Genomic DNA, 24927 nt, shown 5'->3' on the forward strand with positions numbered 1-24927 from the left:
GGGCCAAATGTGGCCTGCCACCCCATTTTATGTGGCCCATAAGAGATTAATTGGTCTTATAATACATAAGTCAAAAGAGTGCATTGACCATAAACTATTTTTAGCATGATACTTAACAATTCTGTTACCTGCATAGTGATGGCATCCTGCCACTAGATTGCAGTGTTTTCACATCAGTTCCATTTTCTGAACTAGTGGAGTTCAGAAATAAAACAATGATCCAAAAATGTCCAGGAGGGGAAAATTTGATGCAAATTGAAAGCTGTTTCAAGAAAGATGGAAATGTGAATATATGATTGTGCTTCAAAAAGAAAAACCAGTATGTCTTTTGTGTTATGAGGCTGTGGCAGTTGTAAAAGAGTACAATCTATGTCGGCTTTTGACACAAAGGGCTCTAATTTCGTGGAGCAGCGCAGGGGGCGCAAGCCTGGTGCACCCAGTGCAGTGTTAATTTCATGCGGCGCACTGCTGTGTGCTGCCAATTTGACAATTTGGTAGACCGTCTGTGCAGAGATGGATGTGACGGCGTGCCAGAGGGAGTTGATGGTGCACCAGGGGGGAGGTGTCAGCAGATTCATGTTGGCGCAGTGACAATTTTGTGCCAAAAACAGTGCAGAAAGTGCGCTGAAAGCTCGCCAGCTCCAACCTGGTCAATCCTCGGCGCGAAGCAGAGCGCACCCTCCGCAGCTGTAATTTGGTGACAGGCGCACATAGGAATTATATTAGATGAGACAGTTGTGCAAAATCCCCCAGTAACGTCTTAAATACACCAGATGCATCTGCATTTGTCAGCTCATACCGGCTGCGTTCTCAGTCCAACAAGCGGCCTGACTGACAAACAGCTGGAGATGCCAAACTGAGGAGTTCTTTCGCTTCCCTCACCGTTAATGAGTCTCTCTTCATTCATGTTGGGCTGTAAAACCTCAAACCTGTTGACTCCTGGTCTGGCTCCATTCTTCAAGTCCGTTTGTTGCTGTAGTCAAGCTAAATACAAATTGATTTTTGACACAATCTGTTTTATTTTGAAAGTGATTGTGTGTTTTGAGGTAGTTACTGGTCACAACTTCCTGTCCCACTCAATCCTCTGTATGCAGGATTTATGCATTACAGCTCGGCATCTATCAAAATCAGGATGGCTGCATATCACCTGGGACACGATTGACCAGCCACACATATGGACTGCAATTGAATGGATCCAGCGTAAGTTGACTTGTTGGGCTCTAATTTCGTGGCGCAGCGCAGGGTGACAATTTCGTGCCAAAAAAGTGCGCTGAAGGCTCGCCAGCTCTAACCTGGTCTATCCTCGGCGCAAGGTAGAGCGCACCCCACGCAGCTGTAATTTGGTGACAGGCGCACTGTGCACATGTCAACAAAGCCTCAGAGGCAGGTTTCTAGAGTGTCAGGCACATTTTGATGCAGTTAACAATCACAGCAATCACTATTTAATGTAACCGTCTGAACCAGCATAGACATTTATATCTATATTAACTGTTCCGTCACATCTGATGTCAGATAAAAGCCTTTTGTCATAATGGAAAGTTAACCTGACAGCAGCTGGAAGAGTGATGCACATCTTGTAATTACAGCCTTAACATCTGATACTGAGTATACACCTGGTTCTGTCATTTCATTTGATTCAAAGAAAAGAGGGAGAGAAAACACAAAGTAAAAAGAGACGAAATAAATGTATGTCACTCAGGATTTACCTGTGATTTCCCATATTTCTCTGTTGTAGTCTTTATTTTTAACGTGATCTAAAAAGATGGAGAACATCATTGTAAGGAGGATGAAGTGGAGACACTGGGAGAGTATACAGTGTATCACCAAAGGTTCTGCTATTTGGTGATGACAAACCAGGAGTGCAGGTGGATCAAAAGTATTCTGAATGGATAAGCCAGCTGTGTAACTGTCTCTTAATTTTTTTACTCCGGATAAAGACAAAGGAACAGATTAAATCTGTCCCTGGAGCTGGCCTACACGGTGACGCGCGTCGTGTCCTCCGATGCGCCCCGCTGTCTATTGACCTGCTGCAGGCACAACGGCTCTGACCGTCTCCGCAACCAGCACTCTCTCCGCAGTGCTGTAGATCAGTCAGACCAATCAGATGCTGCGCCTTGGCCGCAGGGCATGTAAAGGCGAGGAGAGGGGTGCCTATTGCTGCCAATAGGGCGGCTCACCCTCCAGAGGGGAGCTTTCTCCTCTCTGGTCTTACTTTGCCCCACAGCCCTCACTCCCCCGCTCATCTAGAGCATCCACACACTTAGGACCTTGAGGTGCACGTTCGTCAGGTGCGGTGGTAGAGGTCCTTAGGGACCACTTCTGCTACACCCTGATAAGACTTGCGCCTCAATTTTACTTACACTTAGACATCCCTACATGATACCAACTACTCTACACAACACACACAGAGACCCTTGGGGTGGGCCAAGTGGTATATGGTAGGCAGGGCACTTTGAGCTAACCACCTGAAGGGCACTGCCCCATGAGCTACGAGGCCGTCCACTCCCCAATTTTAACTTTTCTTTTTAACTGCATTAGGATCACAAACATCCACACACTACAGAGCGGGGGAGGTAGGGCAGGGGGCTCTTCTCACACCCCTGTTTCTACCATGCCCCCTGGGGCATGGGGTAAAAAGGGGATCCGCTGCCTTGGGTTCTGGGCGAGTGGCACAGCAGGGGTCCCGCGGCGCCCCGGAGGATGCCCATGGCTTTATATCTACTTATTTACTTATTTACTTATTTATTTATTTATTTAATCCTCTTTTTAAAATTATTTATATATGTATGAATATATATATGTATGTGTATGTGTGTGTGTATATGTATGTGTGTATGTATGTATGTGTATGTGTGTGTATATATATATGTGTGTATGTATGTATATGTATATATATATATATATATATATATATATATATATATATATATATATATATATATATGCCGTGTTGTGATATTGTTGTGTGGTCGTCTTGTGGTGCTGTGGTGTTGTTGTGCTGTTGTGTGAACGTATGGGTATGGATGGACAGAATGTTTATGTGCGGGTGTCAGGGTCCACGGTGGAGGGCTGGTGAGCTGTGATAAAGATGAGAGGGGGATAGGGGTGGGTTGGGACAGTAGGCTGTGTACGGGGGATACTGGGTTTCTGGGGAGAGGACTTCTGTGGTCTCTGGTGTCTGACCGGGTGCACTGGGGGCCGGCACCGACTCGTGATAGGTGGTGGCCTGGGCTGGGTCCGTCCTCCCGGGTGCCTGGCCGAACCCCCCATCCTCGGGGGTGAGTGGCCCTTGGGCACAGGTGACCCCTGGTCTTACCCCCTGCACTCGATCGGGGGCCCTGCGTCTAGCGGGGCCTGCAGACCTCAGTCCCTGGCCCCTGGGGTCCTCCCTCTGCAGTGTCGGGGGCCTGCCTCTAGCCTTCCCGGGACGCTCCCCCCTTGCCTCCTCCTGGATTGGCGTGCTGCTGTCTCCATGGTGGTCTGTCTGGGACCTGTGCTCTGTTGTGGCTGCGGGACGCCCGGGGATGAGGGCTATCTCAGTGCATGTCTGGCCTCTGGGAGCAGCGGGGCCACATCTGCATGATCACTCCTTGGCATGATCACCTGACCCAAATCAAACCCAATTTTCTATACTGCCACCTGTAGCCCTATATGTGTAGGTGAGTATATGAGTCTGTGTATAAGATCTATATACGTATATGTACCTCTTTGCAATTGTCATTGTTGTGCTCACTGCTACTCATGATTTCTCCAGTTCATCTCTCCAGGTTCTTCTTGTGATTATGACTTCAAAGACCCCAGGATACTGTCTCCTTTCAGGCTCAGTAGCTGGTTATTTGTTTCTCCTGTCTGTAGTCATCTGTTCAGTTGTTGTGGTTGTTCTCTACTGTTGTTTTGTTGTCTCTCTCTCCCCCCCTGTCTAGTCTCTTCTCTACAATCTTTTCCTTTTTCACTGTTTCTTTCCTGATATCACCTTGTTCTGGTTAAGCAGTAATCTTCAAACTTGGCAATATACGGGAGGGAAACTGTATGGATACATGTATGCGTATGTATATGTATGTGCATACATACGTATGTGTGTGTGTATGTATATATATGTATGTGTATTTATGTATAAAATATAAATATATAATTTAAAAAAAAAAAAAAAAACAAACACTAATAAAGAGTATTATTTTAACACTCAAGGGCAGCTCTATACATTAACGGCTCCCTTTGGAAAAGCAAATGTGTTCTGCACAATACGGCAGCCAGACCATAATTCTGTTGTCGTGACGCTGAACAGGACAAGGGGAAAAAAAAAGAAAAAAAAAAAAGAAAAAAGAAAAAAAAGAAAAAAAAGAAAAAAAAAGGAAAAAAAAGGAAAAAAAAAAAAAAAAAAAAAGGCGAGGAGAGGCGCTCATTTGATTGGTGAAAACAGCGCTCGGCTGTGTTAAACCCACTCACGGCTTTTCTACTCCCTCTCTGCCATTTGCACGGAGGGAGGCGTGGAGGCAGCTCTGCGCTCATCTGCGCCTGGACTGCGCCTCTCTTGGCACTGCAGGAAACTTGCAAAGTGCGCCGGTCACACCCTGTGCGCACGGCGAAGGCCGGCGCAGGGCCGGCGCAGGCGCAGGCGCAGGCACCTGGTCTACGAAATTAGAGCCCGTTAACTTGAATGTAAACATATCTGATCCATTTGCTGTGTCAGAGCAGGGGTGGCGTACTGCAAAAGCATTCAGTGTATTTCAGCCGTAACTTGACTCATATGTTTTGGTCATGTGCCAAGTTGACTAATTTCCTGGAAAACTTTTTTTTATTTTGATGCAATACGTTTTTTAAAAAAAATCCTGGGAACAGATGCCCTTTCCTGAAAATAAAAAAGCTGACACTTCAGAACGCTGCCCAGAGACTACCGACAAACCTGGGGACTTTGAACTGGGGACTTTGGTGTGTATGCCCAAACACTTGTGACTATCCCTGCACCCACCTGTCACCTTTCCTGCTTTGCACAGAAGAGACTCAGGAGTTTGGTTCACACCAGCAAAGGGTGTTTCACATTCCTAATACCAGTCTGCTGGCAGCATGCCTGGATCTACAACCCTGATAGCTTTCAAGCTTTCTTGGCACCCAACCCAGTACCAGAGCATTGGCTCACTTGTGGTCCAGTGTCAGGGCCAGTAAGTGTGTATAAATTAATCTGATTGACTGATGACTGATTGAGCTGACCCTTCTTGAAACTTGACCCTGTAGGCGGTGGATTTTAATTGAGTTTAACAGAGATTAATGATTGACTTTGTAAATGGGAGATTAACTTAAACAATAACTCTCAGTAATAGTTTCACAGTCAGTATTAAAGATATCTTAATGACTATTTTTCTTTTGTTCCCTGACCACTTTGTTATTTAGTCTCTAAAAAAGAAACAATGATTTTTGATGGCAATAGTTAATTAGGTCCATGTTTGAGGACAACAATGACATAAGCACTGAGACACACAGGAGACATGATGAGTGACAGAGAAACCTACTCACAGTGGGATAACAGAAGCATATAACTATCAGGTCCCTCACAGTTTCAACAGCTAGTCTAAACAGCACAGCACACCTGTCTTAGATATGAGCTAAACTGCATCAACTTTTGAAAATGCATGGATCATAAATATTTCTTCCTCTTCTTAAATCCAGGAACAGGCGCTGGTCATGGCTCCAGAGGAAAAAGCAGCAATCGTATTTAATTCTACATTTGTTCGCCCTGCAAGTTTCTATATCAGTGGGTTTACCAACATCCCTCATGCACAGTATTTCTTTGTGTTTCTGTGTTTTGTCTACATTGTGACTGTTCTGGGGAATTGCTTCCTCCTCTTAGTTATTTACCTGGATGAGGCCCTGCATACTCCCAAATACATGATTTTGTTTAACCTGGCGTTTGCAGATTTAGGTGGCAGCACTGCTCTCATTCCTAAACTCTTGGACACCTTTTTGTTTAACAGGAGGTACATTGTCTATGAGGCTTGTTTGAGTTACATGTTCTTTGTTTATGTGTTTGCAGCTGTGCAGTCATGGACTCTTGTTACAATGGCCTTTGACAGATTTATAGCAATTTGCTTCCCCCTGAGGTACCACACTATTGTTACTAAACCAGCTATAGGTGTGATGCTGCTGTGTTCATGGGTTTGTAGCATTATTTATTTGGCATCACTCATAAAGCTCATTGATCGTCTGTCATTCTGTACATCTGTGGTGGTGGTGAAGTCTTTCTTCTGTGATCATGGCCCTATTTATCTACTGTCTTGCAATGACAACTCTTTAAATAACATAATAGCGTATGTTTCTTTGCCTGTTTTCATACTTGGACCTCCTATATTGATAGCACTGACATATGTTTTTATTTCAGTTGCACTTAAAAGGATTGCATCAGGTGAGGAGCGACTTAAAGCATTTAAGACTTGTACATCTCATCTGATCCTTGTAGCTATTTTATTTGTGCCAATTCTCAGCAGCCACATAGTAACAGCTGCAACAGCTCATTTTCATCCTTATGCCAGGATCATCAACTCCTCTCTGACACACACCATACCAGCAATGCTTAACCCTATTATTTACGCTTTGAGAACAGAAGAAGTTCTGAACTCTATCAAGAAGCTTTGCTCTAAAATTAAGACCAGTAGTGTGGCCAGAAAGTGCAGATTTTTCCTATTGCCAAAGTGACAGAATGAGTTTTATAGAAGCAGTAGCATCTTTTGTCTAATTATTTTCACCATTTGCTTCTTGTCTCTTACCTTCACAGTTTTTGAACATCATGTGCTTTATTTAACAATGAGACATGATGTAGTTGCTGCCTGCATATGACTCATAGTTGTGCCAGTTTTATTGTATAATGATCCCCTGTCAATGTGTTACATGTCTTACTGGATTCCATACGGTCCAGAATTCACCAGACAGTCTGCAGTCCAGCTCTGCTCTGTTGTATGTTGATTGCGTCTGTCAACTTACCCAGGCATTTTGTTCAGTCCGGCAACCTGCATGACTGACAGACAGCTGGAGCGACAAAACTGAGGAGTTTGTGCACTTCTCAATCCATTGATACGCATCTCTTCATTCATAGCTGTAAAACCTCAAACCTGTTGATTCCTGGTCTGTTCTGTTTGTTGTTGTAGTTAAGCTAAATACAATCTGGTTTTGATGCAGGTTGTTTAATTTTGAAAGTCACTAGGTGTTTTGGGGAAGTTTCTGTACACAACTTCCTGTCCTGCTTGATCCTCTCTTTACTGATTTAATGCATCACAGCTCCAGTGCCAGCCAAGAAAGGATGGCCTGTATTACCTGCAACCTGCCAGACCAGCCACACAGACTGACCACAATGGAGAGCATCCAGTCTAAGTTGACAGATTGACTTGAATAGAAAACTTATCTGATCCATTGCCATACCAGAGTGGAGACAGTTGGGATATGCATCAAGTGTGTTTTAAGCCGTTGACAGATATCTATAAAAAGTAGTGATATAGTAGTGATAGTGAGTGCTGCCCACCCACTTTATCATATCACTTAACATTTTGATTGTATTATTTGGAATTTCACACTGTATTTTTTATGCTTGTTAAGTTGGTCATTGAAATTAAACATACTTTTATAAACAAATTTTTTGATCATTATGTCATCTTGAATCCCTGTGCAGATGGCACTAGCGGCACCTCGACCCCCCCGCCCACTTTCCTTACAAAAGGCATCAAATGTCCCCAGTAAGACAGAGGAGCAATGTTCTGTGAGTTAGACTGACTGACATGATTGCAGCTCACATGGAGAGTCCATTGTTTGAGTGCCATGAGTGCATTCATAGTAGAGTAGAGAAATACAACAATAATCCCAAAATGTTAAGGAAGAGAAAAGTTGATGCAGATGGAAAGCTGTTTCAAGAGAGATGGAAAGGTGAATACATGATTGTGCGCCAAGAGGAGAAACCAGTATGTCTTTTGTGTGATGAGGCTGTGCCGGTTGTAAAACAGTACAATCAGTACAATCAGTTGGCATTTTGACACCAAATGTGAAGCTATACCAAAGTGAACCTTCAAGGAAAACAACAAATAGTGCAAGATTTAAAATTCAAACTGCAATCACAGCAGGATGTGCTCAAGAAAGCCACAACCAAAAACAATGTGGGAGTGAAAGTTGGCTTCATTAGGGTTAGAGGCTGAGGACTGCATGTCAGAGTTTTCATTCAAGATGAGGAGCATGATTCAGCTTCAACTTGATACCACTTGCCTGAGTTGAGGTGCACAAAAGCATTATTTGTGTGCATTGCTGGCCCAGTAAAAAGCCAAGAGGTTAGGTAAGCTGAGACAATCACATGTTTTATTCCTCTGAAGCAGGGGTTTGCCAATCCTTGTGTGTCTACCAGCACAAATAAAACAAAATCATCCTGACAAAATCAGGAAAAAGTAAAAAGTAGAACTGCGGTCTGTTTCTTTTTGATGGTTTTTGGAACAAGGCTTTGAAAAGGGTCAACTCATCCTCCAGATGTGCCAAAAGTAGCCTCATATAGTTTAAGGGCGTGGTCAGACTGACCATCCAAACCATGCTGTGCTTAAGCACGATTCCCCCCTCCCCCAGCGCCGTTCCCCTGCTGGAGAATACGGCGAGCGGTCACACTACTCCAATATGAACCAGACTTGAGCAGGTATCACACAACCGCATGGCCAGCCTCCGTCATTGTGAGGCGTCTATTTACATGAAGCGTGATCTCAAAGAGTCAGAACAATGAGACACAGAGAGCTCTGCCACAACTTTTAGGGTTTTTTTGGCTAATGGTAAGTCGTTTTGGCCCGACGCAGCCCTCTAACACCCTGCTGCAGTAAAAAACGGTTGTCAAAGATGCGCTCACGGCAATCATATGTCATGGATCACACGTGCTGTCTGCATGCTTGTGCATGAAGTAAACTGTGCTGAAGCCCACCTCTCCATAGCGTGCCAAAGCAGAGAAGTGAACCGTGATCATGCAAGGTACAATTGTGGTCACACCGGCCATTCAAAACGTGCTTTAGGGCTGAAGCGTCCAGAGCTTGGTTCTCACACCAGCAAAGGGTGTTTCACATTCCTTATTCACATTCAAGTCTGCTGGCGCATGCCTGGATCTACAACCCTGATAACTTTCATGCTTTCTTGGCTCCCAACCCAGTACCAGAGCATTGACTCACTTGCCGTCCAGTGTCAGGACCAGTGAGTGTGTAAAAATTAAAACTGATTCACTGATTGAGCTGACCCTTCTTGAAACTTGTCCATGTATGCAGTGGATTTGATTTGTGTTTGAAAGGGATTAATGATTGACTTTGTGAATGAAAGATTCATGAATGGAAATGTTTAGACTCAAAGTTCTGCAATAATGGTACAACAAAGAACATACTTGGACAATTCTCTCTGGCAGTGTCTTGAAAGGTTGTCAAAAGTATCGATACTTAAAAAAGTATCAATACTAAAATGTTGTATCTGGATACAATACTCACTTTCAAAATTATCGATACTACCCCACCCCCCGGATGCTGAGCCGCTGACGCTGCGTCCCTCTCTCTCTGCCTCCTCACACACACACGAGAGCAGGCTCCCTCCCCCACCTCGTGATGCACTCAATAACAAAACAGCATGGCTAGTGCTGCTGCAGGCGGGCCAAATCAAGCAGTTTTGGTCGAAAATGAAAAAGGTAAAAGTGTTGTTTGGAGGTATTATGCCTTCAAGGCTAACGAGCTGGAAAACCGAAGGACACAAATAAGCCAGTATGCAAACACTGCTGCAAGGCCGTGTTGGCCATGTTATTGTTAGCCATTAGCCGCAACGAGCGATTAAAGGCTGACGTAACGTTAATGATTATAAACAGGGCTGCCAACTGTCACGCATTCGCCGTGAGACTCACACATTTGGATGGTTTCACCCGCACTCATGCCACACCTCCGATATCTCACGCTCAAGTCAGAGGCACAAGAGCACAGAGGACGCAGAGGTCGTGTTGTTTAATATAGAAGATATGCAGATATGCACCCTATACCCACTAGAAACCCCCAAGAAATACCATATAACCACTATAAAACATAATTATAGGATGGTTGGGTAACTTAAACTTTCACTTTCCGTGTACGCGCGCTCCTCTTCGTGCCGGCGTGCGTAAAGGCGCAGATAGACACACATCCCAGCAGACAGTGAGAGATCGTCAGTCACTATGCGTGATTTTATATTTCAAACTGTCTTGATAGCTCATGAGCACATTTTAAATGAATACAGAGACTTAAAAAAGACGAGTCAACCTTTTGATGAATCAAAATGCAGCATTGTTCATCAGTCCATATGAGCTGCTGTTTTCACTCACTCACTGTTTTCTAAATGATAAATTCATCCTGAGGTTCCCTGGGTCACATATTGTTCATGATGTGAGTAATCTTTTAAGGATCAAGCTTCAAATACAATCTACTAGTGCAGTGGTTCTCAACCTATGGCTGGAGGCCCATAAGTGGGTCTCAGGGCTATTTTTAGTGGACAGTGCATAAATCAGGCAAACATTTGGTAAAAATGTCTTCAGTGTGTGCTCAGGCCTGAAACTTTCTTTTTACACAACTGTTTGTTGTGTGTGTGGTACTGTTAATTGTTACATGTTGCAACAGAGGTTATATTTGCATTTTTTTGTAAATAAAAATGTTTCTTTTAAATATCAGGCTCTTTTTTTTAATCCTTGGGGTATCGAAAATAGTATAGAGTATTGAATATTTTCCTGAGTATCGGTATCGAGTTGAAAATTTTAATATCGTGACAACCCTAGTGTCTTGTGAAGACTTCCAATCTTTCTGTGATTCCGACCCCTGGCAAGCACAGTTATCATATCTGCTCGGCCTGGGAAACATACAAGCAAACCAACATACAAACAAGTGATGAAAAGTAATAATCAGCTTTAAATCTAGTACTGTATTTTTGAGTATTTTTGCCACCAACCTGACTTGGTAATGTATTTGTTGTCAGCGCTGATCTTGAGAGGAAACTATTAACTTGTTCCACCTCTTCGCCAATAATATTAGAATAGAATAGAATAGAATAAAATAGAACTTTATTGCCATTGTAAAAAGTACAAAGAAATTGAAGTCACAGCAGCAATCAAGAAAACAAAAGTAAGAAAGTGTATTGAAAGTGCAAAAAGGTCCATAAGAAAATAGATGATGACAGCTTGTCCATCATTCTCCAGTTCAGCCAGCCTCCACCTCCACAGGCTCCAGGACTGAGCTTCTTCAGTCATGCTCCATCTCTGTCTCCTGGATCCTGTCTGCTCACAGCAGGTGAAGCTCTTCCAATGTGGCGTTGGTGTCTGATGTTAGCTCCGTTAGCCGTGTCTGTGAATAGCATAATGCTACTCTGCCCTCTGGTATTCCCTCTGTTTCTGGGTTAGCACAGCTCGTCCATCTTATTGGCGATAGATGTTACATTTCCAATAATGATGAATGGAATGACAGATCCATGTCATCACTTCTTAGCTCGCACCTGAGAACCAGCACATCGTCCTCACCTCCTTCTCCTCACCTTGTGGGAAGACATCAAGCCTTACACCAGTTAGGATTGACATGCTACAGGCTGCTAACAGCTGAGTTCACATGTAAACAATGCAGACATGATTACATGTAGGATCTCCAGACAAACACAGGAGGAAATGTAGTAAAAATATCACTGAAGACACAAAAAATTTGGTGTCCATGACCAACAAATGAGCCTTATAAAGTAACAATCTACTCCACATACAAATTACGTAAGAGAGACAAAAAAAATTACAGAAAACAGACAAAGAAGAGAGGGCTGCAGCAAAAGGCAGCCATAGCCAACAGGGCTGCACCTAGCAACTAGCAATTAGTTCCACATTCAATATTTTTAAAGATAGTAATCTTATTCCCTGGCAACTTTGCTTGTTGGTCTCTAAAAAATACAGACAGTGATTTTTGGTGACAATACTTGATAAGGTCCATGTTTGACGTCAACAATGACATAAGCGCTAAGACACAAAGGAGACATGTTAAGTGACAGAGAAACCTACTCACAGTGGGACAACAGAAGCATATAACTATCAGGTCCCTCCCAGTTTCAACAGCCAGTCTAAACAGCACAGCACACTTGTCACATGGATGAGTTAGACTGCATCAACTTTTTGAAACTGCAGGGATCTTAAACTAGTGTTGGTTGTATTTCTCTTAAATCCAGAAACAGGCGCTGGTCATGGCTCCAGAAGAAAAAGCTGCCATCCTGATTAATTCTACTTTTGTTCGCCCAGCATGGTTCTATATCAACGGGTTAACCAACATCTCTAATGCAAAGTATTTCTATGTGTTCCTGTGTTTTGTCTACATTGTGACTGTTCTGGGAAATGGCTTCCTCCTCTCAGTCATTTACCTGGATGAGGCCCTGCATACTCCCAAATACATGATTGTGTTTAACCTGGCATTTGCAGATTTATGTGGCAGCACTGCTCTCATTCCTAAACTCTTGGACACCTTTTTGTTTGACAGGAGGTACATCGTCTATGAGGCTTGTTTGAGTTATATGTTCTTTGTTTTTGTGTTTGCAGGTGTGCAGTCATGGACTCTTGTTACAATGGCCTTTGACAGATTTATAGCAATTTGCTTCCCTCTGTGGTACCACACTATTGTTACTAAACCAGCTATAGGTGTGATGCTGCTGTGTTCATGGGTTTGTAGCATCAGTTATTTGGCATTACTTGTTAAGCTTGTTGATCGTCTGTCATTCTGTACATCTGTGGTGGTGAAGTCTTTCTTCTGTGATCATGGCCCAATTTATCGAATGTCTTGTAATGACAACTCTTTAAATAACATAATAGCGTATGTTGCCTTCCCTGTTTTCATACTTACACCTCCCATATTGATAGCACTGACATATGTTTTTATTTCACTTGCTCTAAAAAGGATTGCATCAGGTGAGGAGCGACTTAAAGCATTCAAGACTTGTACGTCTCATCTGATCCTTGTAGCTATTTTCTTTGTGCCACTTCTCAGCACCAACATAGCAGCAGCTGCAACAGCTCATTTTCATCCTAATGCCAGGATCATCAACTCCTCTCTAACCCACACCATACCAGCATTGCTTAACCCTATTATTTACGCTTTAAGAACAGAAGAAGTTCTGAACTCTATCAAGAAGCTTTGTTCTAAAGTAAGATCAGTAGTGTGACCAGAAAGTGGAGATTTTTTCGGTAGCACTTTAGATTACGGCCGCGTCTTACAGTGTAGTTTCCTGTCTCTTAGTGAAGTTTCCTCAAATGTTGGGGCAACTCTCACACATGTACCATGACATTTTGGGGTATCTATCGGGTAGTTACGCTCGCGTCTTACAGTGTAAGTCCTGGAGTCTCACATTGTACTTTCCCGTGTCTTACCATGAACTTATCAAGACTGTAATTTTCCTGGACATACGCTTTTGCTGTGCAAACCTCGATGTGCCACTCCTCTTTAGGAATCAGTATGGATACAGATTATGTAGACCAGTGATAAACTAAAACGCTGTAATGTATTGATAAGTATGTGTTTCACAAAATAATGACAAAATATGCAGATGTATAAAATATCTTTATTTTTTTAAACACACAGAGACCCCACATAGTAATTCACCTTTTAAGTAACCCGGCCATTAAGATCACACTTGTCTTTGCTTACTGTCTAACTGTCCAGTACTTTCACTGCGACAACCCAGCACTTTACCTGTAACTACTGGTCAACATCTGGAACAGGGCTGGATTATAAAGTGCACACTTGTTGGCTTTACTTACTACCCACTACTAGTATGCACTTTATAATCCAGCCCAGTTCCAGATAGTTATGCCCAGCTCGTTGTAGAGCATAAGAAATAAGGGAGTCGAAGTCTTCATAGCTGTTTACCTCAGAAGCAGAGCTCCAGTGGGTGAAATGAGTTAGTATATCTTGGGCAAATTCTACAGGAGTTTGCTTCTTTCCCTTTTTCCTGTTCCTGAACTTTTGCCTGTATGCCTCTGGAACTAGTTCATAAGCTTTTAGAACTGCTGCTTTAACTTGAGTGTAATCACTACAATCAACAGAACTAAGGGCAGAAAAAGCTCTCTGGGCCTTGCCTGTGAAAATGCATAGTAGCATCACCATTCTATGACCCTCTGGCCATCCTCTACTCTCTGCAACACGCTCGAACAATGAAAAAATGTGTCTGGATCTTTCTCATCAAACCTAGGCAGAAAACGCTAGCTTTCAGAAACATCAAAACCAGTAGCTCCATCTCTACTACCAGCCAACAATGATTCACGTGCCTTCTCTTCCTTTAACAGCTCCAACTTTAGCTGCTCTACTTTAGCTCTCTCCCTTTCCAATTCTATCTCCACCCTCAGTCTCTCAAACTCAAGCTGTAACCTCTCTCTCTCTCTAATTTTGATTTCTCCTTCTCTAGCTGCAGATATTCAGCTGACAAAGTACCCCCACCAAGCTCAGAAATGACCTGACCTGGAGCTGCTGGGGCCTGAACTACTTCCAGCAGTTTAGCATCTACACCTAGCTCCTCAACAATGCCCCTCAGCTCTGATTTTCCTGGATCTTTGTCAGTTTTTGATCAGCCTAAATAAACTGCCAAATCAACTAAATCCGCTTTAGTAAACTGAGTCAAAGTACTACAAGATGGCCTTTTTAGAAACACAGATACCAAAGTATTACTGTGCTCAGGCTCCATGTTAGACAAAGTTACACTATCTTGCAAACCCATCCAAATGGATGATAAAAAGAATGAATAAACAGACAAGGCAGTCTGAGTGACACAGTACACAACCACAGGGAGACTGAGTAATTATGGAGCGCCCCCTCCTAACCGCCTAACCTCAAAGCTGGCAAACTGATCCCTAGTCTTCATGTGTGTACTGGCTGTGGGTATTTATGCACCTACAAACCGTCTGTATTAGGGAGACAAACTGTCTCAGCCAATACTTCGGGGTGCTCCCGAGACAACTGCTGCTGCCCGCACAGACAACACACAAAAATAACAAACAATAAAAATAGCAACCCCTCCTTGTGAGATGGCTGCTGCTACAGCTTATCTGGGGGACAGACTAAATGCTCCAGCCAACAGCACAATAGCATTTACCCAGCCACAATCCTCCCCACTGTCACGAACTGCAGGTAGACTCACCAGTCTACCTGAATGCACAATGACTTTACAGCTAGAGAAACTAGAGAACTAAAAAGTCTCAATCCCCCGCTAAACTAAACCACAGAATAAACGTCACTGTGGGGCTCCCATCCCTGCTAGACTCCTTAACCTCGACCAAAATGGTCATCTTTGAGGTTCAAAACTGGACGAGCCCCCACTTGTTTTGCCCAGCTCGTTGTAGAGCATAACAAATAAGGGAGGTCAACACAGTGATAGCTTTAAGTAAAGAAATTAATTTATTGAGCAACTCAAGAAAACCTAACTGGTGGTTTAGCCAGTGTCAGTAGTGAGGTGAGGATGTTGGGTGCTGTGAAATGTTGACAGATTATTAAGACTATGTGTAAAGGAAACAAAGACTAAACTTAGCAAAACCAAACCAAACCATCCATCCATCCATCCATTTTCTATACCGCTTATCCTGTTTAGGGTCGCGGGTGGCTGGAGCCTATCCCAGCAATCATTGGGCGAGAGGCAGGGTACACCCTGGACTGGTCGCCAGTCAATCGCAGGGCTGACACAGACAGACAACCATGCACGCACACACTCACACCTAGGGACAATTTGGTGTGACCAATTAACCTGGTAAGCATGTTTTTGGACTGTGGGAGGAAGCCGGAGTACCCGGAGAGAACCCACGCATGCACGGGGAGAACATGCAAACTCCACACAGAAAGACCCACCGGCCGAGGTGGGGATTTGAACCGGTGACCTTCTTGCTGTGAGGCTGCAGCGCTAACCGTTGCACCACCGTGCAGCCCCAAACCAAACCAAACCAAACCAAACCAAACCAAACCAAACCAAACCAAACCAAACCAAACCAAACCAAACCAAACCAAACCAAACCAAACCAAACCAAACCAAAGGTGGGTGCCTGGCAGGCACCAGCCTTCCAGGTAGGGAGAGAGAGAGCCCATGTGGAACTCTAACAGGTTTTAAAAGCTCCCACCAGGTGGATCCAATCCCCAAATGAGAAGGGAGGAGCAGGCAAACCAGAAAGACCTGGGCCCTGTTCTACGAAGCAAGTTCAGTCTAGCGAGATAGCTTTGGAGCTACCTCGCTGAACTGAGCGCGGTAGCCGGCGGTCTCGCTACACGGTTTGACGACGCTGGTTATCAACCTCATAAGTGGATCCAGCTAGGCAATGAGCGCGTGCACACATATAAGGCGGAGCCCGCTGCATCTGACCAATCGCGAACATGGAGCAGTCTGGAGCGTCAGAGCAGGCCGGAGAGAGAAGGACCGCATACTTCATACTGGAGGAGCAGGAGGTGATCATGAGGAAGTATGACGAGCTGAAACATGTTATTAACGTTAAAAGCAACACCGTCGCCGCTGCTAAAGCACGGAAGGAGTGTCTCGAGGCTGATCCGATGGATCCCATTATACGGACGTCCGCTGCACGATTTTGGATCTAAATATCTCCCGAAGCACTGCTTGGATCAGGAAAGCCTTCTGGGTGAGTATTTTGTTCTACTTCATGCTATAAACAATGTTAAAGCTGTATAAACCGAAATTATCCTTTAAAAGGGGCATTTACAGTGGGAGGGAGTGCAGTCTTGTCAGTGGGGCACAGATTTATATAAGGCAACCAATTTTACAGTGACAGTTCATATGCACATTATTTGGATTTTGTAGAGCAGGAGGAGAAGAGCGTGACAGTAAAATGCAAGTTATGCCCAGGAAATAAGAGGCTGAATACTGCGTGGAACACAACCGCGAATCTCTAGAGCATATAAAGATGTACCAGGGGGGATAAAGTTGTGTAACTAGTAGTGTAACTTCGTTACTATTTCCATGGAGTAATCAAGTAGTGTAAAGCACTACTTTTTTCAATAGTAACGAGTAACGGGTAACTCTTTACTTTTTTGAGTAACGGACCCCAACTCTGGCTATTTAGCATTAGCAGTGCAGCATGAGGGAAATATACTAATTCCCACCACATAAACAAACGTAAACTAAATGTTTATTCTTCAATAAACACTGCTTCAACATAACTTGTAAGCTATTGAAGTACTTACTTCCTCAAGAATGCATCACTGATAACTTGTAAGATGCTTTGAAGATTCTTTTAAACAACCCCAGAATCTCCGTTCGGGCTATACAACTTTTAGGACCCCAAGCTGCCCGCATACAGGCATGAACGCAAATACGCAAAATCCTAAGGACCCTGGTCTGCCCACTAAGTTGCCTGAATAAAATTATATACAAAATGCTTACAACACAACAACGAAGAACATAGGAAATTTATAACAGTAAATATTGGATAGTTAGCCAGTAAGAAAAGACAAGTGTGATCTTAATGGATCAGTAACTTAAAAGGAGAATTACAATGTGGGGTCTCTGTGTGTTTCAAAAAATAAAGATATTTTATACGTCTGCATGTCATTATTATGTGAAAACCAAACTCATCAATACATTACAGCTTTTAACTTTATCATTGGTCTACATGATCTGTATCCATGCTGATTCTTAAGAGAAAGTGCCTAAATAGAGTTTTATGTTATAGGAAGATGCTTTGTTTTGAAGAATTGTATGTTCAGTGTGTTTTTATTGCAAAAAGTGGATTGAAATAGTTCTTGATTTCTACTTCCTGTAAAGCTATTTTATTTTGAAATTCTCAAGGAAGTACATGCATGCAGGGCGGAACCTTGACGATTACAGAGTGGAGTCAGACAGTTTTTTGACCTCCTGATTACCTTTCTTGTCCTTTTTTGTCCTTTACACCTTTTGCCTGTGATTTTGTGGAATCTATGTTGTTGAATTTGGATTACCAAGTAAACGGTAAAGCGTCATCTTGTGGATTGTTTTTTTTTTTTTTTGTTGCGTCAGGGAAGTTTTTACAGACCGGAGCGTCAAGCTGTTGGCTGCACAACTTGGGACCTACAAGCGCTAAGACACAAAGGAGACATGTTAAGTGACAGAGAAACCTACTCACAGTGGGACAACAGAAGCATATAACTATCAGGTCCCTCCCAGTTTCAACAGCCAGTCTGAACAGCACAGCACACTTGTCACATGGATGAGTTAGACTGCATCAACTTTTTGGAACTGCAGGGATCTTAAACTAGTGTTGGTTTTATTTCTCTTACATCCAGAAACAGGCGCTGGTCATGGCTCCAGAAGGAAAATCTGCTTTCATGATTAATTCAACTTTTGTTCGCCCTGCAGGGTTCTATATCAACGGTTTTACCAACATCCCTCATGCAAAGTATTTCTATGTGTTCCTGTGTTTTGTCTACATTGTGACTGTTCTGGGGAACGGCTTCCTCCTCTTAGTTATCTACCTTGATGAGGCCCTGCATACTCCCAAATACATGATTGTGTTTAACCTGGCATTTGCAGATTTATGTGGCAGCACTGCTCTCATTCCTAAACTCTTGGACACCTTTTTGTTTAACAGGAGGTACATTGTCTATGAGGCCTGTTTGAGTTATATGTTCTTTGTTTTTGTGTTTGGATGTGTGCAGTCATGGACTCTTGTCACAATGGCCTTGGACAGATTCATAGCAATTTGCTTCCCTCTGAGGTACCACACTATTGTTACTAAACCAGCTATAGGTGTGATGCTGCTGTGTTCATGGGTTTGTAGCATCAGTTATTTGGCATTACTCGTAAAGCTCGTTGATCGTCTGTCATTCTGTACATCTGTGGTGGTGGTGAAGTCTTTCTTCTGTGATCATGGCCCTATTTATCGAATGTCTTGTAATGACAACTCTTTAAATAACATAATAGCGTATGTTGCTTTGCCTGTTTTCATACTCTCGCCTCCCATATTGATAGCACTGACATATGTTTTTATTTCAGTTGCACTTAAAAGGATTGCATCAGGTGAGGAGCGACTAAAAGCATTCAAGACTTGTTCTTCTCATCTGATCCTTGTGGCTATTTTCTTTGTGCCAATTCTCAGCACCAACATAGCAACAGCTGCAACAGCTCATATTCATCCTAATGCCAGGATCATCAACTCCTCTCTGACACACACCATACCAGCATTGCTTAACCCTATTATTTACGCTTTAAGAACAGAAGAAGTTCTGAACTCTATCAAGAAGCTTTGCTCTAAAAGTAAGATAAGTAGTGTGACCAGAAAGTGGAGATTTTTCCTATTGCCAAAGTGACAAAATGAGTTTTATAGAAGCAGCAGTGCCTTTTCCAATTATTTCACCATTTGCTTCTTGTCTCTTATCTTCACAGTTTTTGAACATCATGTGCTTTATTTAACAATGAGACATGATGTAGTTGCTGCCTGCACATGACTCATAGTTGTGCCAGTTTTATTGTATAATGATCCCCTGTCAATGTGTTACATGTCTTACTGGATGTTGTAAGGTCCAGAATTCACCAGTCTGTAGTCCAGCTCTGCTCTGTTGCATGTTGACTGTGTTTGTCAACTTACACTGGCTCTGTGTTCAGTCCGGCAACCTGCATGACTGACAGACAGCTGGAGCCACAAGACTGAGAAGTCTGCGGGCTTCTCAATCCATTGATACGCATCTCTTCATTCATAGCTGTAAAACCTCAAACCTGTTGATTCCTGGTCTGTTCTGTTTGTTGTTGTAGTTAAGCTAAATACAATCTGGTTTTGATGCAGGTTGTTTAATTTTGAAAGTCACTAGGTGTTTTGGGGAAGTTTCTGTACACAACTTCCTGTCCTGCTTGATCCTCTCTTTACTGATTTAATGCATCACAGCTCCAGTGCCAGCCAAGAAAGGGTGGCCTGTATTACCTGCAACCTGCCAGACCAGCCACACAGACTGACCACAATGGAGAGCATCCAGTCTAAGTTGACAGATTGACTTGAATAGAAAACCTATCTGATCCATTGCCATGCCAGAGTGGAGACGGTTGGGATATGCATCAAGTGTGTTTCAGCCGTTGACAGATATCTATAAAAAGTAGTGATATAGTAGTGATAGTGAGTGCTGCCCACCCACTTTATCATATCACTTCACATTTTGATTGTATTATTTTGAATTTTTCACTGTATTTTTTATGCTTGTTAAGTTGGTCATTGAAATTAAACATACTTTTATAAACAAATTTTTTAGATTATTATGTCATCTTGAATCCCTGTGCAGATGGCACTAGCCGCCCCCCCCCCTGCCCACTTTCCTTACAAAAGGCATCAAATGTCCCCAGTAAGACAGAGGAGCAATGTTCTGTGAGTTAGACTGACTGACATGATTGCAGCTCACATGGAGAGTCCATTGTTTGAGTGCCATGAGTGCATTCATAGTAGAGTTGAGAAATAAAACAATAATCCCAAAATGTTAAGGAAGAGAAAAGTTGATGCAGATGGAAAGCTGTTTCAAGAGAGATGGAAAGGTGAATATATGATTGTGCGCCAAGAGGAGAAACCAGTATGTCTTTTGTGTGATGAGGCTGTGCCGGTTGTAAAACAGTACAATCAGTACAATCAGTTGGCATTTTGACACCAAATGCGAAGCTATGTAAACCAAAGTGAACCCTCAAGGAAAACAACAAATAGTGCAAGATTTAAAATTCAAACTGCAATCACAGCAGGATGTGTTCAAGAAAGCCACAACCAAAAACAATGTGGGAGTGAAAGCTGGCTTCATTAGGGTTAGAGGCTGAGGACTGCATGTCAGGGTTTTCATTCAAGATGAGGAGCATGATTCAGCTTCAACTTGATACCACTTGCCTGAGTTGAGGTGCACAAAAGCATTATTTGTGTGCATTGCTGGCCCAGTAAAAAGCCAAGAGGTTAGGTAAGCTGAGACCATCACATGCTCAATTCCTCTGAAGCAGGGATTTGCCAATCCTTGTGTGTCTACCAGCACAAATAAATAGAGATATGATGCTATTGATATTACTACGGAAAGACCTAGGTAGGAAAAGGGGGTGACACATGAAATATGCAAGTAGGGTTGCAAGTTTCCTGAAAATTTAGGCCCAGACAAAACACCATCACAGTTGGCTGTCATTACCCGAAGTGACCCCCATTTGTAATAACCAGTTATTTTAACCTCCCTGGACTGACCCTAGATTTAAACTCTTGGAGCAAAGGTGTATTCAGCACCTGTGGAACTGAGTTTTAGAAAACCTGTTGTATCCCAGTTTCCCCAGTGGTGTTGACCTGTTGCTGGAGGTGGGCGCCTTACCCCCACTTTTAATCTTTTGTTGGCCAAAAGATAAATCTTCTCTTGACAAAATTAGGAATAAGTGAAAAGAAGAACTGCGGTCTATTTCTTTTTGATAGTTTTTGAAACAAGGCTTTGAAAAGGGTCAACTCATCCTCCAGATGTGCCAAAAGTAGCCTCATATAGTTTAAGGGCGTGGTCACACTAACCATCCAAATCGTGCCGTGCTTAAGCACGTTTGTCCCCCCGCAGCACCGTTCCCCTGCTGGAGAGTACGTCTAGCAGTCACACTACTCCAATATGAACCAGACTTGAGCGCGTATCACACACCCGCATGGCCCGCCTCCGTCATTGTGAGGCGTCTATTTACATGAAGCGTGATCTCAAAGAGTCAGAACAATGAGACACAGAGAGCTCTGCTACAACTTTTAGGGACTTTTTGCTATATACTAAGTTGTTTTGGCCCGACGCAGCCCTCTTACACCCCGCTACTGTTTGAAATTATTGTCGAGAGATGCTCTTGTGGTTTACATACGTCATGGATTACACGTGCTGTCTGCGTGCTTGTGCTTGTGCATGAAGTAAACTGTGCTGAAGCCTGCCTCTCCATTGTTGAGTCTCTCTTCATTCATGTTTGGCTGTAAAACCTCAAACCTGTTGACTCCTGGTCTGGCTCCATTCTTCAAGTCCGTTTGTTGCCTCAGTCAAGCTAAATACAAATTGATTTTTGACACAGTCTGTTTTATTTTGAAAGTGATTGTGTGTTTTTAGGTAGTTACTGGTCACAACTTCCTGTCCCACTCAATCCTCTGTATGCAGGATTTATGCATTACAGCTTGGCATCTATCAAAAACAGGATGGCTGCATATCACCTGGGACATGATTGACCAGCCACACAGATGGACTGCAATTGAATGGATCCAGCGTAAGTCGACACGTTAACTTGAAAGTAGATCTATCTGATCCATTTGCTGTGTCAGAGCAGCGGAGGCGGACTGCAAAAGCATTCAGTGTATTTCAGCTGTAACTTGACTCATATGTTATGGTCATGTGCCAAGTTGACTAATTTCCAGGAAAACTTTTTATTTTTATTTTGATGTAATATGTTTTTTTAAATCCTGGGTACAGATGCCCTTTCCTGAAAATAAAAAAGCTGACACTTCAGAACGCTGCCCAGAGACTACCAACATACCTGGGGACTTTGAACAGCTAGGTTTGGTGTGTATGCCCAAACACTTGTGACTATCCCTGCACCCACCTGTCACCTTTCCTGCTTTGCACAGAAGAGACTCAGGAGTTTGGTTCACACCAGCAAGGGTGTTTCACATTCCTAATACCAGTCTGCTGGCAGCATGCCTGGATCTACAACCCTGATAGCTTTCAAGCTTTCTTGGCACCCAACCCAGTACCAGAGCATTGGCTCACTTGTGGTCCAGTGTCAGGGCCAGTAAGTGTGTATAAATTAATCTGATTGACTGATTGACTGATTGAGCTGACCCTTCTTGAAACTTGACCCTGTAGGCGGTGGATTTTAATTTAGTTTAACAGAGATTAATGATTGACTTTGAAAATGATAGATTAATTAAAACAATAACTCTCAGTAATAGTTTCACAGTCAGTATTTAAGATATTTTGATGACTATTTTTCTTTTGTTCCCTGACACTTTGCTATTTAGTCTCTAAAAAAGAAACAATGATTTTTGATGGCAATAGTTAATTAGGTCCATGTTAGAGGACAACAATGACATAAGCGCTGAGACACACAGGAGACATGTTGAGTGACGGAGAAACCTACTCACAGTGGGATAACAGAAGCATATAACTATCAGGTCCCTCACAGTTTCAACATCTAGTCTAAACAGTACAGCACACCTGTCTTAGATATGAGCTAAACTGCATCAACTTTTAAAAATGCATGGATCATAAATATTTCTTCCTCTTCTTAAATCCAGGAACAGGCGCTGGTCATGGCTCCAGAGGAAAAAGCAGCAATCGTATTTAATTCTACATTTGTTCGCCCTGCAAGTTTCTATATCAGTGGGTTTACCAACATCCCTCATGCACAGTATTTCTTTGTGTTTCTGTGTTTTGTCTACATTGTGACTGTTCTGGGAAATTGCTTTCTCCTCTCAGTTATTTACCTGGATGAGGCCCTGCATACTCCCAAATACATGATTGTGTTTAACTTGGCATTTGCAGATTTATGTGGCAGCACTGCTCTCATTCCTAAACTCTTGGACACCTTTTTGTTTAACAGGAGGTACATTGTCTATGAGGCTTGTTTGAGTTACATGTTCTTTGTTTTCGCGTTTGGAGGTGTGCAGTCATGGACTCTTGTTACAATGGCCTATGACAGATTCATCGCAATTTGCTTCCCTCTGAGGTACCACACTATTGTTACTAAACCAGCTATAGGTGTGATGCTGCTGTGTTCATGGGTTTGTAGCATTAGTTATTTGGCATTACTTGTTAAGCTTGTTGATCGTCTGTCATTCTGTAGATCTGTGGTGGTGAAGTCTTTCTTCTGTGATCATGGCCCTGTTTTTCGATTGTCTTGCAATGACAACTCTTTAAATAACATAATAGGATTTGTTGCTTTCTCAGTTTTCATACTTGCACCTCCTATATTGATAGCACTGACATATGTTTTTATTTCAGTTGCACTTAAAAGGATTGCATCAGGTGAGGAGCGACTTAAAGCATTCAAGACTTGTACGTCTCATCTGATCCTTGTGGCTATTTTATTTGTGCCAATTCTCAGCAGCAACATAGTAACAGCTGCAACAGCTTATATTCATCCTAATGCCAGGATCATCAACTCCTCTCTGACACACACCATACCAGCAATGCTTAACCCTATTATTTACGCTTTGAGAACAGAAGAAGTTCTTCACTCTATCAAGAAGCTTTGCTCTAAAAGTAAGATCAGTAGTGTGACCAGAAAGTGGAGATTTTTCTTATTGCCAAAGTGACAAAATGAGTTTTATAGAAGTAGTAGTGTTTTTCTCTAATTATTTTCACCATTTGCTTCTTGTCTCTTACCTTCACAGTTTTTGAACATCATGTGCTTTATTAAAGAATGAGACATGATGTAGTTGCTGCCTGCATATGACTCATAGTGGTGGTAGTTTTATTGTATAATGATCCCCTGTCAATGTGTTACATGTTTTACTGGATGTTGAACGGTCCAAAATTCACCAGACAGTCTGCAGTCCAGCTCTGCTCTGTTGTATGTTGATTGTGTTTGTCAACTAGCCCAGGCATTTTGTTCAGTCCGGCAACCTGCATGACTGACAGACAGCTGGAGCGACAAGACTGAGGAGTTTGTGCACTTCTCAATCCATTGATACGCATCTCTTCATTCATAGCTGTAAAACCTCAAACCTGTTGATTCCTGGTCTGTTCTGTTTGTTGTTGTAGTTAAGCTAAATACAATCTGGTTTTGATGCAGTTTGTTTAATTTTGAAAGTCACTAGGTGTTTTGGGGAAGTTTCTGTACACAACTTCCTGTCCTGCTTGATCCTCTCTTTACTAATTTAATGCATCACAGCTCCAGTGCCAGCCAAGAAAGGATGGCCTGTATTACCTGCAACCTGCCAGACCAGCCACACAGACTGACCACAATGGAGAGCATCCAGTCTAAGTTGACAGATTGACT

General features: G+C 42.8%; 4 protein-coding genes across 4 annotated transcripts; all 4 read left to right on the forward strand.

Moving 5' to 3' along the window:
- The first annotated feature begins 5670 nt into the window (after nucleotides 1-5670).
- LOC141791784 (olfactory receptor 5B12-like) lies at nucleotides 5671-6687 on the forward strand. The gene has a single exon (XM_074672434.1). The coding sequence runs from the start codon at nucleotides 5680-5682 to the stop codon at nucleotides 6685-6687; it is 1008 nt and encodes a 335-aa protein (XP_074528535.1). The 5' UTR covers nucleotides 5671-5679.
- A 4776-nt stretch (nucleotides 6688-11463) lies between these two features.
- On the forward strand, nucleotides 11464-13179 carry LOC141791937 (olfactory receptor-like protein OLF4). The gene is made up of 2 exons (XM_074672651.1): nucleotides 11464-11479; nucleotides 12230-13179. The coding sequence occupies exons 1-2, from the start codon at nucleotides 11464-11466 to the stop codon at nucleotides 13177-13179; spliced, it is 966 nt and encodes a 321-aa protein (XP_074528752.1).
- A 5099-nt stretch (nucleotides 13180-18278) lies between these two features.
- On the forward strand, nucleotides 18279-19926 carry LOC141791786 (olfactory receptor-like protein OLF4). Its single transcript, XM_074672437.1, has 3 exons — nucleotides 18279-19225; nucleotides 19626-19678; nucleotides 19859-19926. The coding sequence occupies exons 1-3, from the start codon at nucleotides 18279-18281 to the stop codon at nucleotides 19924-19926; spliced, it is 1068 nt and encodes a 355-aa protein (XP_074528538.1).
- A 3301-nt stretch (nucleotides 19927-23227) lies between these two features.
- On the forward strand, nucleotides 23228-24241 carry LOC141791787 (olfactory receptor 1E16-like). Its single transcript, XM_074672438.1, has one exon. It carries the CDS (start codon nucleotides 23237-23239, stop codon nucleotides 24239-24241), a length of 1005 nt encoding a protein of 334 aa, XP_074528539.1. The 5' UTR covers nucleotides 23228-23236.
- Nucleotides 24242-24927: the final 686 nt, after the last annotated feature.

This window comes from Halichoeres trimaculatus, unplaced genomic scaffold (genome assembly GCF_033239565.1).
Source record: "Halichoeres trimaculatus isolate MK-OKI-2021-1 unplaced genomic scaffold, fHalTri1.1 fHalTri1_scaffold_6, whole genome shotgun sequence".
In the NCBI taxonomy this organism is placed as follows: Eukaryota; Metazoa; Chordata; class Actinopteri; order Labriformes; family Labridae; genus Halichoeres; species Halichoeres trimaculatus.

Bases quoted from the DNA above. Each gene is read 5' to 3' on its own strand.
- LOC141791784 (XM_074672434.1), top strand. From the start codon at position 5,680: ATGGCTCCAGAGGAAAAAGCAGCAATCGTATTTAATTCTACATTTGTT.
- LOC141791786 (XM_074672437.1), top strand. From the start codon at position 18,279: ATGGCTCCAGAAGGAAAATCTGCTTTCATGATTAATTCAACTTTTGTT. The intron at 19,226-19,625 runs CTCTAAAAGTAA...AGCCACAAGACT, and splicing joins AACTCTATCAAGAAGCTTTG to GAGAAGTCTGCGGGCTTCTC. The intron at 19,679-19,858 runs GTAAAACCTCAA...AATGCATCACAG, and splicing joins GCATCTCTTCATTCATAGCT to CTCCAGTGCCAGCCAAGAAA.
- LOC141791787 (XM_074672438.1), top strand. From the start codon at position 23,237: ATGGCTCCAGAGGAAAAAGCAGCAATCGTATTTAATTCTACATTTGTT.